The 14540-nt window shown below is 30.7% G+C and overlaps 1 protein-coding gene across 1 annotated transcript in view; it reads right to left on the bottom strand.

Annotated features, from left to right (window-relative positions):
• Positions 1 to 14540, bottom strand: part of LOC143073610 (adhesion G protein-coupled receptor A3-like) — an 82815-nt gene that overhangs the window by 41553 nt on the left and 26722 nt on the right. Inside the window, exons 5-9 of the mRNA XM_076249280.1 lie at positions 12811 to 12882; positions 9429 to 9592; positions 6245 to 6792; positions 5598 to 5735; positions 1249 to 1343 (exon numbers count right to left, since the gene is read on the bottom strand). Of these exons, the coding sequence (XP_076105395.1) occupies positions 1249 to 1343; positions 5598 to 5735; positions 6245 to 6792; positions 9429 to 9592; positions 12811 to 12882 (1017 nt within the window). The remainder of the gene's footprint in view (positions 1 to 1248; positions 1344 to 5597; positions 5736 to 6244; positions 6793 to 9428; positions 9593 to 12810; positions 12883 to 14540) is intronic.

Below are 14540 nucleotides of genomic sequence, written 5' to 3'. Positions count from 1 at the left end.
CATTAGTCAAAATAACCACAGTATATGTAGTTCATGTAGTAAAAAAATGTGTCTATAAATCTGTGTTTCCCATTCTAGGCTCATATTCTGTATTGATGATTGTTCTCCATATGTATCATATAGTGTAATGGAATGTCATATGTATGGCAATTAATGGTTCTACAGCTGATGTTATTTCAATATAATAGTTTTGATTACATGCATATACAGAAGCATAGAGACATTCATGGTTGATCATATAATTTTCAGTTTATTGCATCAACCTGATTTTTTCTTTCAGTACTGAATATTCATCAAATGACACAGGATTTCTACTCATAAAAGTTTATCAAATGAGTGAAATCAACAAATAATTGTATACTTGGCATAAAACTGTATATTGAAATTTTATAACTTTACAACTTTTAAAGTGTTTAACTAATAACAGGATATTATTTCAACTTGGAACTATTTTTAATTATGGAATTTGCATATTTATCTTGTGTTTGTACTTTTTAATAAATTCCATATTTTTCTGTATAAAAAAACAAATTGAGCAGTTTATAAAACTATTCATATGCCACACAGAACATTCTATTGAAAATATGCTATCTTCTTTATAATAACAAGTGCTGTGCGCTGCACAGAACATTAATTTATTACAAATTTCAAGCAAAAGAAATTATGCAAATTCCATAATTTGATAATAATTCTAAGTTGAAATAATGCCATGTTTAATCTTTTTTGGGGGCAACCTCCAGCATTAACAAACATGAATCTGGAATTCCTCCCCTCTTATTATATTTTTAATTTGTCATACAATTCTTATCATAATCAATAAAAAGAACAATTAATAGTCTCTTTTGTAAGCTGTTAATGCAAAACATAGATGTTTCATATAAAGCTAAAGTTATTTCCCTTTTTATGCAGCGAAGTCCTCTAGAGTTACTTCCCTTCCCTTAATTTGTTGGAAATTATTATTTTCTTTTTCTAGCTTTGAATGCAAGCAAAGTAAAGAACAATGTACAAAGGATTGAATTTCTATACACATAAAGCTATGTTTAATCACTAAACGACTTTTAATGAGTTAAATGCTTTTAAAACTTAAAATTGCTAAATGTTTAAATAATAAAGTATCAGACAACAAATATGATTGCTTAGCAGCAAAAAAAATAACAATTAAAACTATAATAAATGAATTTGGTAGTCAGCTGGAAAAAAATAAACATATATAATTTCAATTTGATATTTCTAATGAATTCTACCAACCTTGAACAAGCTTGATCATTGACTTGCCCATGTTTCAATACTGTTTTACTACTGTTCATCATCCCACTCACAATCTTCAGAACTCTTTCTGCTATCTGTAAATAGTCATGTACAAGACAATAAATTAAAAGTGCAATTATTTCCTATATTTACATTTCTGACATTCTGGTCTTGAGATTTTCAATTTAAAATAGAATTTATAAATATATGTATATATATTTCTATTGTTTTTGAATCCCAACATCTCAGTAAAACTTTTTTTTATTACCATCCATGTTTAAGGATGTTTTTAGGTTAGGACTCTCAAAGACAAATATGTATCAAATACTAGGTTTTCTCACATTCTCAACAAGAACAACATGTTGTCTTCCTAAGCATTCCCCTCTCTTTATTCAAATTATCATAAAACCAGGACAGGACCAAAAAGAGCATTGTAACACCGCCACCAAGTTACTACATTATATGTATTCTTAAGACTCCTAAGCAAGGCCAAAATTAAGTCCCTCAACAATACAAGATCAAAATTAACATAATCTAGACAAATTGTAAATTTAGAGATTTAATGGAGACTATCAAAGATTTGTTGACAACATCAAGTTATTTAAACGAAAAATATACCTCAACAAGAATGTGTCCCCAGTACACGGATGCCCCATCCACACGATCATTTTGTATGTTCAGTGGACCATGAAAATAGTGGAAAATCTCTAATTTGGCATTAAAATTAGATAGATCATATCATAAGGAACATGTGTACTAAGTTTCAAGTTGATTGAACTTAAACTTCATCAAAAACTACCTCGACCAAAAACTTTGACCTGAAGCAGGACAGATGAACAGACGGACGGATGAAAGAACGGACGGATGGCTAAGGAACAGATGGATACCAGAAAACATAATGGCCATAAATGGGGCATAAAAATACAACCACAACCACAAAATTCCTTTAAAGGCACATTACACATGGTGAAGTTTTAGTGTTGTTTTTGGTTATTTACTGTAGCTATTTTATTTGTAGGTCTGCAAAGTTTGAAAGAGACTTGTACTATTTTATATTGTTCCTTTAGCTACTGTAAGATGTGGGTCTTTATTGTTTTACTGAACATTTGCCTATCCTTGAGGTTATTTATCTGATGTACAATTTGTTATCTTTTTAACATAAATTCTTTACCAAGCAGGTCTGCTATTTAATTATTTTAAATGCAAGATCATTCTCAACTGAAGATGTCTGTACATAATAAAACTTTAACAAGCTACATAATTCATCAAATGCTACTACTTTGTACTTTTCCATTTCGGAAATATAAAAGATAAATTTATTGCATAAAAACAGCCCTAACATCATACCCAGTCAATAAATCTACTTTACACTTATCCCTTTAACAAACTTTCACAGTTTATATTTTACAGATTTTATTTTCATTTTAAATCTTCTTTTGACATTTGATGATGAAAATATTGACAAAGTTAAATCTGTTATTAACATAAGCCTCTTTTGTGGTAAATAATAGATTTATAATATTTATTGATCAGATAATATCCCTTTGATGTTTTAAATAAATTAAACTGTTACAAATTTTTATAGTAGATTAATGGTTTGCTATTGATAAAAAAGTGTCCCTTGCTTTCTATATAAAATATCATTGACTTTTTTAATGAAATCCTTCTGAATTGGGTGAAATAGAACACAAATTTTAAATGAGATACTGTGTGAACCCCCATATATGCTTCAACATAATCATATTTTCGGTGGATATAAAAACCATTTTACAAAATTTATCTAGGTCAATAGAAGTTTAATTGAAGAGAGTTTGATCAGTTTAGTTAGATGAATCTGTATAGTGATGCATATTAAATCTGTGCATAAAGTAGTTGTCTTTTGTTGATGTGGTTCATAAGTGTTTCTCATTTCTTGTTTTTTATATAGATTAGACCATTGGGTTTCCCGTTTGAATGATTTTACACCAGTTATTTTTTGGGGCCCTTTATAGCTTGCTGTTCGGTGTGAGCTTAGGCTCCGTGTTGAAGACCGTACTTTGACATAAAATGGTTTACTTTTACAAATTGTGACTTGGATGGAGAGTTGTCTCATTAGCACTCATACCTCATCTTCTTAAATCTATATAAGTAAGATATGCATCTTAAGAATTAATAGTTTGTAGGATCTGAGTTAATAGGTACTCATCTTTAAGAATGATAATATTAAACATTTCTGCATAAATTTATGCATGGTGTTGAATTTAAACAAAAAATAGTTTTTCAGAAATCAAAGACAATAACATGGTGAAGCAGCTGTCAGAAGACCACATGACTGACTAAATGTAAACACAGAATACTTTCAATCACATTCATAAAAATAAAATTGAGAATGGAAATGGGAAATGTGCCAAAGAGACAACAACCCGACCATAGAGCAGATAACAGCAGAAGGTCACCAACAGGTCTTCAATGCAACGAGAAATTCTCGCAACCGGAGGCGTCCTTCAGCTGGCCCCTAAACAAATATAAACTGGTTCAGTGATAATGAACACCATACTAAACTCCAAATTGTACACAACAAACTAAAAGTTAAAATAATACAAGACTAACAAAGGCCAGAGGCTCCTGACTTGGGACAGGCGCAAAAATGCGGCGGGGTTAAACATGTTTGTGAGATCTCAACCCTCCCCTATACCTCTAGCCAATGCAGAAAAGTAAACGCATAACAATACGCACATTAAAATTCAGTTCAAGAGAAGTTCTTTTGTGCAAATTTTAGAAAAGGTATGTTATATGTTGGTAGCAGTATAAAGTCACATGATCCAAATAAAACGGTAACCCAAAAAGTTTATTAGATCACCTTAAACAATGTTAAAACTTTTGGGGATGGATAAGCAAATACCAACAACCCATCATGAGAATGAGTTCCCTTTAGCATATATGTGGGTAGTTCATTGTAAAGTATATGATGGTAAACTTGGTGCTTGAAACAAACAAATGTAATGTATTTGGTTGCTGTAATGTATTTGGTTTTCTCAACAGGGTTTCTCATGTTAAAAAGAGTTTTTACATGGTATTTTTAACATTTAAAGATTTTTTAAATATGACTTGGTACAAAAGTTCTGGATCAGTTGAAGAGCTCGTGTAGGAAATGCACACAACTACTGAAGTGAGTTTCAAAGTAATGTCTAGTTCATATCAATGTCCTTTGTGAACCAAAATGTCTATACGACTTTAAAGACATAAATATTGACACAATTAAATCTCAGTTACTGCTTAATATCTTATTCTCCACAGGAAGTAAACAAAGTGATTTATAATCTGTTTATCTATCTGATTACCTCCCTTTTATCTGATTTAAATCATTCAACATATGTTGTATTGAGTAATGTTTACATAATTAAGATAATTATGAGTTACCTTTTTCTTTCTTTATCAATCTAAAACCTCAATACATATCATTTTACTTTTGCTTATTCCATTTTCTGATTGATTTTTAACTGTTGATGCATTTTCCAAAAGTCTTGTAGGTTTTCAAAGTAAATAGCAAAATCTATTCAGAGACAATTTACATTCTTTATAATGATAATATTAATGGTTTATGACAAAAAACTAAAATCACATCTGCACAAATTTGTGCGTTTGCATATTATTGCATAAATCACACTGACAGCTCCAGGATTTTTAAAAGTCAATCATGGTCAGGCATTATAAATCAATATGTTTAGTATAAACTAATTGGTCCTAAGCATTATAAACTTACCTCTTGTCCACTTGGTATAAAGGCAGCCAGTCTTTCTATAGCTCCAGTAGCCACTTCAAAGTAAGGTGACTTGTTCAGACTAGGGTCAGAGGTCAAGGTCTCTAACTGTATGTATACTTACCTCTTGTCTGCTAGGTATAAATGCAGCCAGTCTTTCTATAGCTCCTGTAGACACTTCAAAGTAAGGTGACCTGTTCAGACTAGGGCCAGAGGTCAAGGTCTCCAACTGTACATTTACTTACCTCTTGTCTGCTTGGTATAAATGCAGCCAGACTTTCTACAGCTCCTGTAGCCACTTCAAAGTAAGGTGACCTGTTCAGACTAGGGTCAGAGGTCAAGGTTTCTAACTGTATGTATACTTACCTCTTGTCTGCTAGGTATAAATGCAGCCAGTCTTTCTATAGCTCCAGTAGCCACTTCAAAGTAAGGTGACCTGTTCAGACTAGGGTCAGAGGTCAAGGTCTCCAACTAAATTTACTTACCTCTTGTCTGCTTGGTATAAATGTAGCCAGACTTTCCATAGCTCCTGTAGACACTTCAAAGTAAGGTGACCTGTTCAGACTAGCTAGGACCAGAGGTCAGGGTCTCCAACTGTACATTTACTTACCTCTTGTCTGCTTGGTATAAATGCAGCCAGACTTTCTATAGCTCCTGTAGCCACTTCAAAGTAAGGTGACCTGTTCAGACTAGGGTCAGAGGTCAAGGTCTCCAACTGTCTTGCTAGGTCATCAGCATTTCCATCAAACTAACAAAATAAAAGACTTTTCATGGAAAAAGAATCGAGACAGATATTCAAATATAAAATTAATTTAATCTCTTTTGTTTATGTTTCAATTACTCAAACTTTATACAATTCCCTTATTTTCATACAAATGTAAATATTCTGTTTTGGAAGAAGTTATATTTCAACAATTGAAAAACAGAAAATTTCCTTAAGAACAATTTAATTTTTCTTTGTCAATTCATTATTTTATTGAGAATTTAATTCTTGGCATTTTTTTCTTGTGATTTTTGGAACAATGTAAGTAGTATATATTTATCAAATTGCTTGAATGAAACCTATTTTAAGTTGTGTTAAAATTCTAATATATGTTTTTAAAATATTTCATGTTACAAATGTTTTAACAAACTCTCCCGTAGCTCTTATAATCATGATTAGTTAATGAATGGAATACAGTTTGAATACTTGCTTACAATGACAAAGATATTTATTTCTAAAATCAATGTATCCATATCACTATAAGAGAACAATACCTTTTGTCCTGATGATTTCAATCCACGTAACTTTTCATCTGTATATTCACAGGCCTCTACATTAAGATTTTCCCACAGACCAGCTGGAGAACAGAAATGTGATGCCAGTTTATTCACACCTATTTTACACGCCAGTTCACTGTGGACTCCAGCTACAGTCTTCGGCCATTTGTATACACCTTTATTTGTTGTTGTTGTGAAGGATGGACAGAATTTGGCTGTTGTTGGCATGACAACGATACTGATGTTATTGGTGACATTTCCCTGTGGTGACGTAACTCTACACTGCCAGATACCCGAATCATTCTTAGACAACTCCTCCAGTACAAGATGGTGAATCATGATGGACTGATCACGTGACTCGGACGTGTGGACAATTATTCCTTTCTTTCTATTGGTTTCCACAATTTCCTCTTTCCTAATCCACACCATTTTTGTATTTCTGTCTATGACTGATGCTCTGCATTCAAATGGAAGCTTGTCTCCTTCAAATACAACTTGACTTGTACTAGGGGAAATCTCAAACAGTGGAAGTTCTAAAGGTCGATCTGAAATGAATAATACATAACATGTTAAACATGCCAATACAGAAGTCACTGGAATTCATCAAAATATTTTTTAAAAAGCAACAGAAATTTTCAAAATATTCATGTGAATCATAACAGTAAAAACACAGAAGGGGCTTTATCATACAAATTACATGCAGTCATGTTTGATGGTGCTCACGAAATTGTTTTAAATAGAAAGCAACAATAAAATTTCATTCAGAGTACAAATTAGTTCTAACATAATTTAACCGAAAGAAACATTTAGACTAAATTAGTTCTAACATAATTTAACCGAAAGAAACATTTAGACTAAGAAATAAAGATAAAACAAAATTGATGTTCATTCTATTTACTGAAACATTACAACTTATATCTAATAGCTATTTTCAGAGTATTATATTATTGTGAAATTTTACCACACCATTAAAATCATCAATTTATTAGTTTCTGTAATTCATTTTCTGTATTTTAAGTCAGCAGTATACATCTTAACAAAGAATGGCTTTCCAATCAGCAAGTTACATGAAAAACAAACAATTCTAGCCATAAAAATAACTATAAATAAATAACTTAATATTACTGAAATGTACTTTATGCACATAAAAATACAGGTTTGTAAGATACTACATAAATATTCAGCAAATGGAAATGACGATAGTCTAAAGAAAATCAATCTGCAGACAATTTGTCCATTAACCACAAAGAACATTCTACTCGTTGATAATGGAAGATAATATATTTCAATAAAAATAATGTTTTCTTTTATATTTCACACTTCCAGTCAATATTCATAGAAGTTCAGCTATTTTTCTTAAGGGAATCGTTTTTAAATCATATATATGATCAATGATGACTCAAGGATTTTCCAGTTGGTGAAATAACCTTTAAGACCAAAACCTATATTTCAGGGCTTTTCATAGCGGACTATATGTTATGGGCTTTGCTCATTGTTGAAGGCCATACAGTGACCTATAGTATGGGTATTACACATGCTTGCCACAGAATAGCTAGAGACTTATTATCATCTCTGCTAAAAATGAAAAAAAACAATGTCAAGTGGACAAAAATTGAGTGTGTTTAAACCTAGAAAGTTAGAGAACAGACAAACATGTGCAGTTGGTAAAGTTTCCTTTAAGGCATAGCTTTTCCACAAGATATATCAAAGTTAAATGCATCTAGTGATCTTAAGGTCAACATATATAGTCTTTACAGGTGTCTATACAACACATAGACCTCTAAATCTCTGGAACAATACTGACAAAAATTTCATTACACAATTCCTTTTTCTTTTTTTCTGTTAACTTTTCCCATAAAAATTAAAGAGAAACAACCAAAAGGCATGCATTAATTCAGTCTTAAAGATTTGTAATTGTAACAAATATTCTCAATCCCTTCTGGTTTTGAAAAAGTCCCAAACTCTACAAAATTGTAAGGGAGGAGGAAAAATAAAGGATACATCATGAAAAACCCTTCAGAAGTTGGGGAAACAATTTTTGCTGAGCATTGCCCAACCTGTGGAGACTTATCATCATCCGTGAACCCACCTGCTACAGTTCAACTTTGCTAAGGTCAATTGATTGAATGATTTTTCCTAAAGACTAAACACAGATTTTTTTAATGTTTTGAACAGTTGTTTTTTCCTGTTATAAGCCTGTTAGAAGAATTTTCCACCTCATTAGGTTTATATCTCGATCACAGCTTGAATAATCATATGTTCCATCTTTTATCTTGTTCTTTATATAAACTATTTCATATTTAATCAAAAACCTCATTTCTTTTCAATCATAAATATTGCAAATCCATATGGAACTCACAAGATTTTTTTTAACTTCCCTTTCACCCTTAAAAAACAGACGTTGACTGATATAATACCTTTTTTATGGTTAACCTATTTTTTTCCCAAAAATCAACACAAAATTTCAATTAATGACACTGTGACCATCCTGAACTGACTGCTTTATATCAAACTCTTCCCCTTTTTTGGTCAAATTATACATGTAGGTGTGATATAAATTTTCTTATGTGACATACATCCAAACCAAATATAAGCATATGAACACTTAATAGCTTCTATAAGGTTGAATATAGATTTGACCATTACATCCATATCATCTGTGACTTTAAATTCAAAACTCAAGGTTTTTCCATAGTTTTAGTAACAGAAAAATCAATTATTGTGAGTAAACAGATGTTGTACAAAAAATATATACATGTCATATTATTAAATCGGAATGATTTTTGAATGATTGTTTAAAGGTGGTATATTGTTGTCCATTTCTGTGAATCAACATATATATTGATCTTTTAATGAACTTTTCAAGAGTTACCTGCTGTCGTAACAGTGAATCAGAAAATATCAAATAAATTTGATATAGTTCTAATCCTCAAATCAAATTCTCAGAAACATCAAAACATACACAGTTAATATAAAACAAAACCATTGTTTTTAGAAGGGTAATCAAAGAAACAAACTCAATGTTATCTACATATACTTTCTTATTTCAAAAATAAACTATGCAGATGTGAAGAGCATTCTCTCCCTCCTTTCCCTCCCACACACACTTTTTGGCTGTTGTTTAATATCTGATATCCATCACCAATATGCCATATATGCCACAATAACTATATTATCTTACTACAATGTAGATCCTCAGCCTTTAACTTCCTCAGTGGTCTAGATTTCAGTTCACTAGGGACAGCACATGTTGTAGACGATTGAATCTTTACATTCTTCTCACGAGACCATTTTACAATCCATTGAAGGTGACAGTCACATCTCAAGTAATCTGATATAAATTCTCTGTAAAATATAAATACATCAGTTTACTACATATTATCTTATATAATATTGTGATAAGCAGGCTCTGTCACATGTTTCTATGAAGTTTGAAGGCATAAAACAAATAATTCAGCTCAAAAAAATGCTCAATGTTGAAGTCTTCATTTTGACTTGATAGGACAATTTCGCCTTTGGTTATATATATGTGGTTTTGTTGAGTGTGTGTAGGGTTTATGTGAATTGAATTTATACACCATTTCTGCACTATCTGATCTGTATCTAAGACAATGCTGTGACCATCAAAAAGATGTTATTATAAAATTTTACAATACTAATCACAATATTTAACAAATCATTGGCTGTGTACTGCTGGTAAAAGCATACATAAGTATTGCTTTTAAACTCTGTCCAGGCTATACAAAAAAGCCAAAACAATGAAATTGTTATCTGTTATAGCTTGAGCAATGACCATGCTTCCCTTACACTTTTCTACTGCTTTTCTCCCCTTGCCTCTTTTTCTTGAATATGTTTGCTATAAGTGTTTTGTACTGAATAATATAAACAGTAATAAATCAACTAATTGTAACACCTTCCCAGAAATCTCCATGTTGTAACATACAAATCTTGTCTCTTATCAAAAATGTGCTATATAAAAATAACTTTATACTGCAGAATGCCAGATTGCAGAAGATGATTGAATCTGCATTTGTAGGTTTTTGAAATTAACAGGTCAGTATTATTGAGGGACTCAAAGTATGAAGGATATAACAAAATTAAAATGAAAGATTGTTTATTCCACTTTGAACATTTCTCAAAACAAGCAAAATTAGGGAAAACTTTCAATAGATATGTTTTCAAATAGAAAAAAAAGTTTACAAACATTGCAGCTCATTACTGATTGCCACGATCTGAAAAAATCATTGGAAATGCTATCTTCTAAGAACCTTGAAAAGATTCTTTCCCATTATATCCCCTTGTATCTTTAAAAACTATTTAATGGTCTATCTATAGAGATTTTTTTATCAAAAATATTCATGTATATTAGTATAACATAAACATCTGCTTGTTAAAGTTATTATTTTCCCCACTTCAGAAAAAATAATCCATAAAAATGATTATGTTAAAGCTTTATGATATTGATGGAATGTACATCCATGTTTTATCAGCTCATCCATGGGTAACTCAGGTTATTGTAGGTAGTCTTAATATACAAATACACAATACATTCAGATTAGTCTTGGAAGTATCATTTTCATCACATAAGGACTCTTTTAAAGATTTTTAATTTTGATCATGAACTTGTTTTTATATAAGTTGCATCCCTCCAACTACCCAAGTAATCTGTGGTTCATGATCAATTTGCTCATCTGATGTTTACATATTTAACACATACAGTCATTTCTAAGATTAGGCTTTGCTCATTGTTGAAGGACGTACAGTAACCTAAATTTCTAAGGTCTGTGTCTTTTGGTTTTTTGTGAAGAGTTGTCTCATTGGCAATCATACCACACCTTCTGTTTATATTTAGTGTTTGGGTAGATTCTCAGAACTGAAAATAAACACTTTCCTGTTTGAATTGTTTTGAACTGGTCACTGTGAGCTAAGGCTCCGCGTTGAAGACCCTACTTTTTATACATTGTGACTTGGATAGAGAGATGTCTCATTGGCACTTATACCACATCTTCTTATATCTATTTAGGACCGACTTTGAATTTGTACATCATATAGTAGTCAGTCTAATAATATTGTAGACCACAACTTTTGCATTAGAAACTCTGGAATAACTATAGAAATCAGTTCAATTGATGACAAGATATAAATGTAGAGATTCTGGAATAAATCCAGCAAGCATATTCTCTGACAAATCCCTGCTTCACTGCCAATCTCTTTTCTACTTGTTTGATGTAACTTTAATCGTTTCTTATTTCAATTTTGACAGATGATAAACAAATTTATGATACAAGTTTCAAAATGACAAACGGAGATCAATCAGAGAAAAGAATATAGCTTCCTATTTGTAATAACTCCAGATGTTTATTTCTGTAGCAATTAATCATCTTACATATCAGAACAAATTGAAAACCAAATAGATAAAGATTTTCACAAATTTTTACAGACATATTGCATTTCTGGTATAAAGCATTGGATTCTTTGAACAGATATCGTCTGTTGTCATTTCTATCATAATTCTAATTATGGGCAAATCTAGATCTCAATTCAGAGGAAAAGTACATTCATACTGATAGACCCGTGTCATTTTTCTTCAATCATCTTTTATTGTTATAAGATTTTTTGTTTTAATGAAAAACCATGAGCTCGTATAGAATAATAAAGTCCATATAAAATATAATATTCCTCAAAATTAATACTGCTTTAGGATGTGTATAAAATATAATATACCTCAAAATTAATACTGCTTTAGGATGTGTAATTTATATTGTATTATGCTTCCCTACGCCTATGTTAGACGGCTCAGTGCTCTGTTATTCATATATTACGGCTTTGATTTGAGATTTTACTCACCATAATGCTTGTGGCTGATATTTTACATTATCAATGTGAAGAAAACCTGACAATCTATTACACATATATAGGAGTCTGATAGTTAGTGTAATCTATTGCATTGTCTAATATTTTTTAAGTGATTCTAGTTATTCATGTTTTGTGTGACCTCAGTTATTATTGTGTCAAGCAATAATGAAACAATTGTAAATCTTGTTGGTAAATTTTCAATATACAATTTTTGTATCTTTGACATTTCAATTTTAAATGAATATAAAATAAGATGTGTATAGATATTACTGTAGACTTTTGAATATATTTAAACATCTGCAGAAACATAAACAGTCTTTTGTTTGATCTAAACAAAGTTTAATTAAACAGGTTTTTATTGCCAATGAAACTTCTCTCCAAGTTTTTATAAAGGTAGAAGATATTTATGCACCTGCTGAAAACAGCTTTTGTTTATAAAACAACACTTGTCAAAACCATCAAAATTTAGTGTCTTGAATTCTAATAAGAGTTGATTTTTTTCTTGTGTCTATTGGTTGTTTTTTCTGTCTTTTCGATTAACCTAAAAAATGGAACACTGGAAGCACAGTTTGGGCATGTTTATCTGGTAATATTTAAAATTTTAAATCTATACAAACCCTTTTACATTTAAGCTTTTCTTTATCCTACAAGAGGGTTATATTTACAACAAAATGCAGCATTAGACAGCAACCTAACAACACACTTACATTTTCCTGAGAGAAATCAATGGATTAAAAGTTCCCTCTGGTATAGTGTTGAACTTGTTGGAAGAGAGAATCCTAAAAAATATAAAAGTTATTTAAGACTTTGTATCTACAATTTTGAAATAAAATATGTTTACAATACTATTTTCTACTTCTTCATAAAATCTCCCATGAAGAATTAGTAAAAACAAAGGTGCTTACTATTTACCCTTTTTTATATAGGAAACATGAGTCTTATTACATGTATTATCATCTAAAATAAAAAAAAACCAAACCTTTTTACCTCTTTAGATCTGTGTTTGAAAAAAGAATCTTCCACCTTGTGGTTTTCAATCCTATCTTCCATTCTTGCCAAAATTAATTTTATAATGATTTTTCGACTAAAGCAAATTTAGCTATTTAATGGAAACCAATTTATATGTACAATCATTACCTAACACTATCAAACCAGCATTGTAAGATTGTTACAAGAAGAGAAGACAGGTTCCCAGCATATCTATCTGTATGTACCTTTCTAGTCAGGAAATAAGCAAACTTTATAATTTGAAGGGTTAACAGCTAAACAATTTATTTTCTGGTACACAAAGCTATTTCCTTTGATTGATAATAACATTACAGAAAACTGAATCAGAAATTATGTAAAAGTGAGAGATTCTGAAAAGTTAGTATTTTCCAATTAGTGCTGAAAGGTGCCATAAATATTTGATAGAATTCTTTTAACACTAATGGGTTAATATGTCTCTGTTTGATAATTGTAAAATATATGACTTTAAGGCAAAGGGCGCCTTCTGATCGTGTTTTTTACTTTCTATAATTGAGATTATAATTTTGCAATCTCAGTAAGGCAGCTTTTTACCCTTTAGCATATTTACTTTCAGAAAATTATTAAAATTTCCACCCCCACTTTGAGGTGGGAGTATATACTATGTTCCAGTTTTCTACACAAATTATTGGATGAGTTGTATGTAATAACTATGAATTGTAAAACTAACAAACTATCTATAAATATTAATTCACTGAATAAATTCCCTGGTTATCCAGTGACTAATACACAGGGATACTCAGGCAACTGCTGTAGGTTGAGTAATTTGTCATAACAGCAAAGAAAATTGTAATTAAAGATATTATTTTAGGAAAAAAAAAGAAAAAAAAAAAGAACTGTCTTAAACATTCTAATTGAATAGAAACTGTGGTGTATAAATTACAGCTTATTCAAAATTAGACAACCAGAAGTTGATCTTAGCTTGCTCATTACTCTATTATGTAAATATTTTCTGTCTATCTTTTATAAGTTCATGAACTTAAAGATATTTGCTTACAAAATAAAACAATATTGTTTATTTAAGGACAATAACTCTCATATTGGGAATCATCTGATAATATTGAGGAAACTTGGAAGTAATATAGATTTTGATAATCATACCATTCTGAAAATTTCTTGTTATGGCTTTTAAGATAGCTATTTGCATTTTACCCTAATGTTGAGATTTGCATTAAAAATGGAGGATTCTAACTAAAACTCCATCTTTGTGTTTAACTGTTTACTGGTACTGATCGTACAGGTAGTGTGACAGAACTACTACTATGTGTCAACAGTACAAGGATGCCCCACTCGCACTATCATTTTCTATGTTCAGTGGACTGTTATAATTGGGGTTAAAACTCTAATTTGGCATTTAAATTAGAAAGATCATATTATATTGAACATGTGTACTAAGTTTCAATTTGATTGG

This window comes from Mytilus galloprovincialis, chromosome 4 (assembly GCF_965363235.1).
Source record: "Mytilus galloprovincialis chromosome 4, xbMytGall1.hap1.1, whole genome shotgun sequence".
NCBI lineage: Eukaryota > Metazoa > Mollusca > Bivalvia > Mytilida > Mytilidae > Mytilus > Mytilus galloprovincialis.
This window is presented reverse-complemented; position numbering and strand designations above follow the sequence as displayed.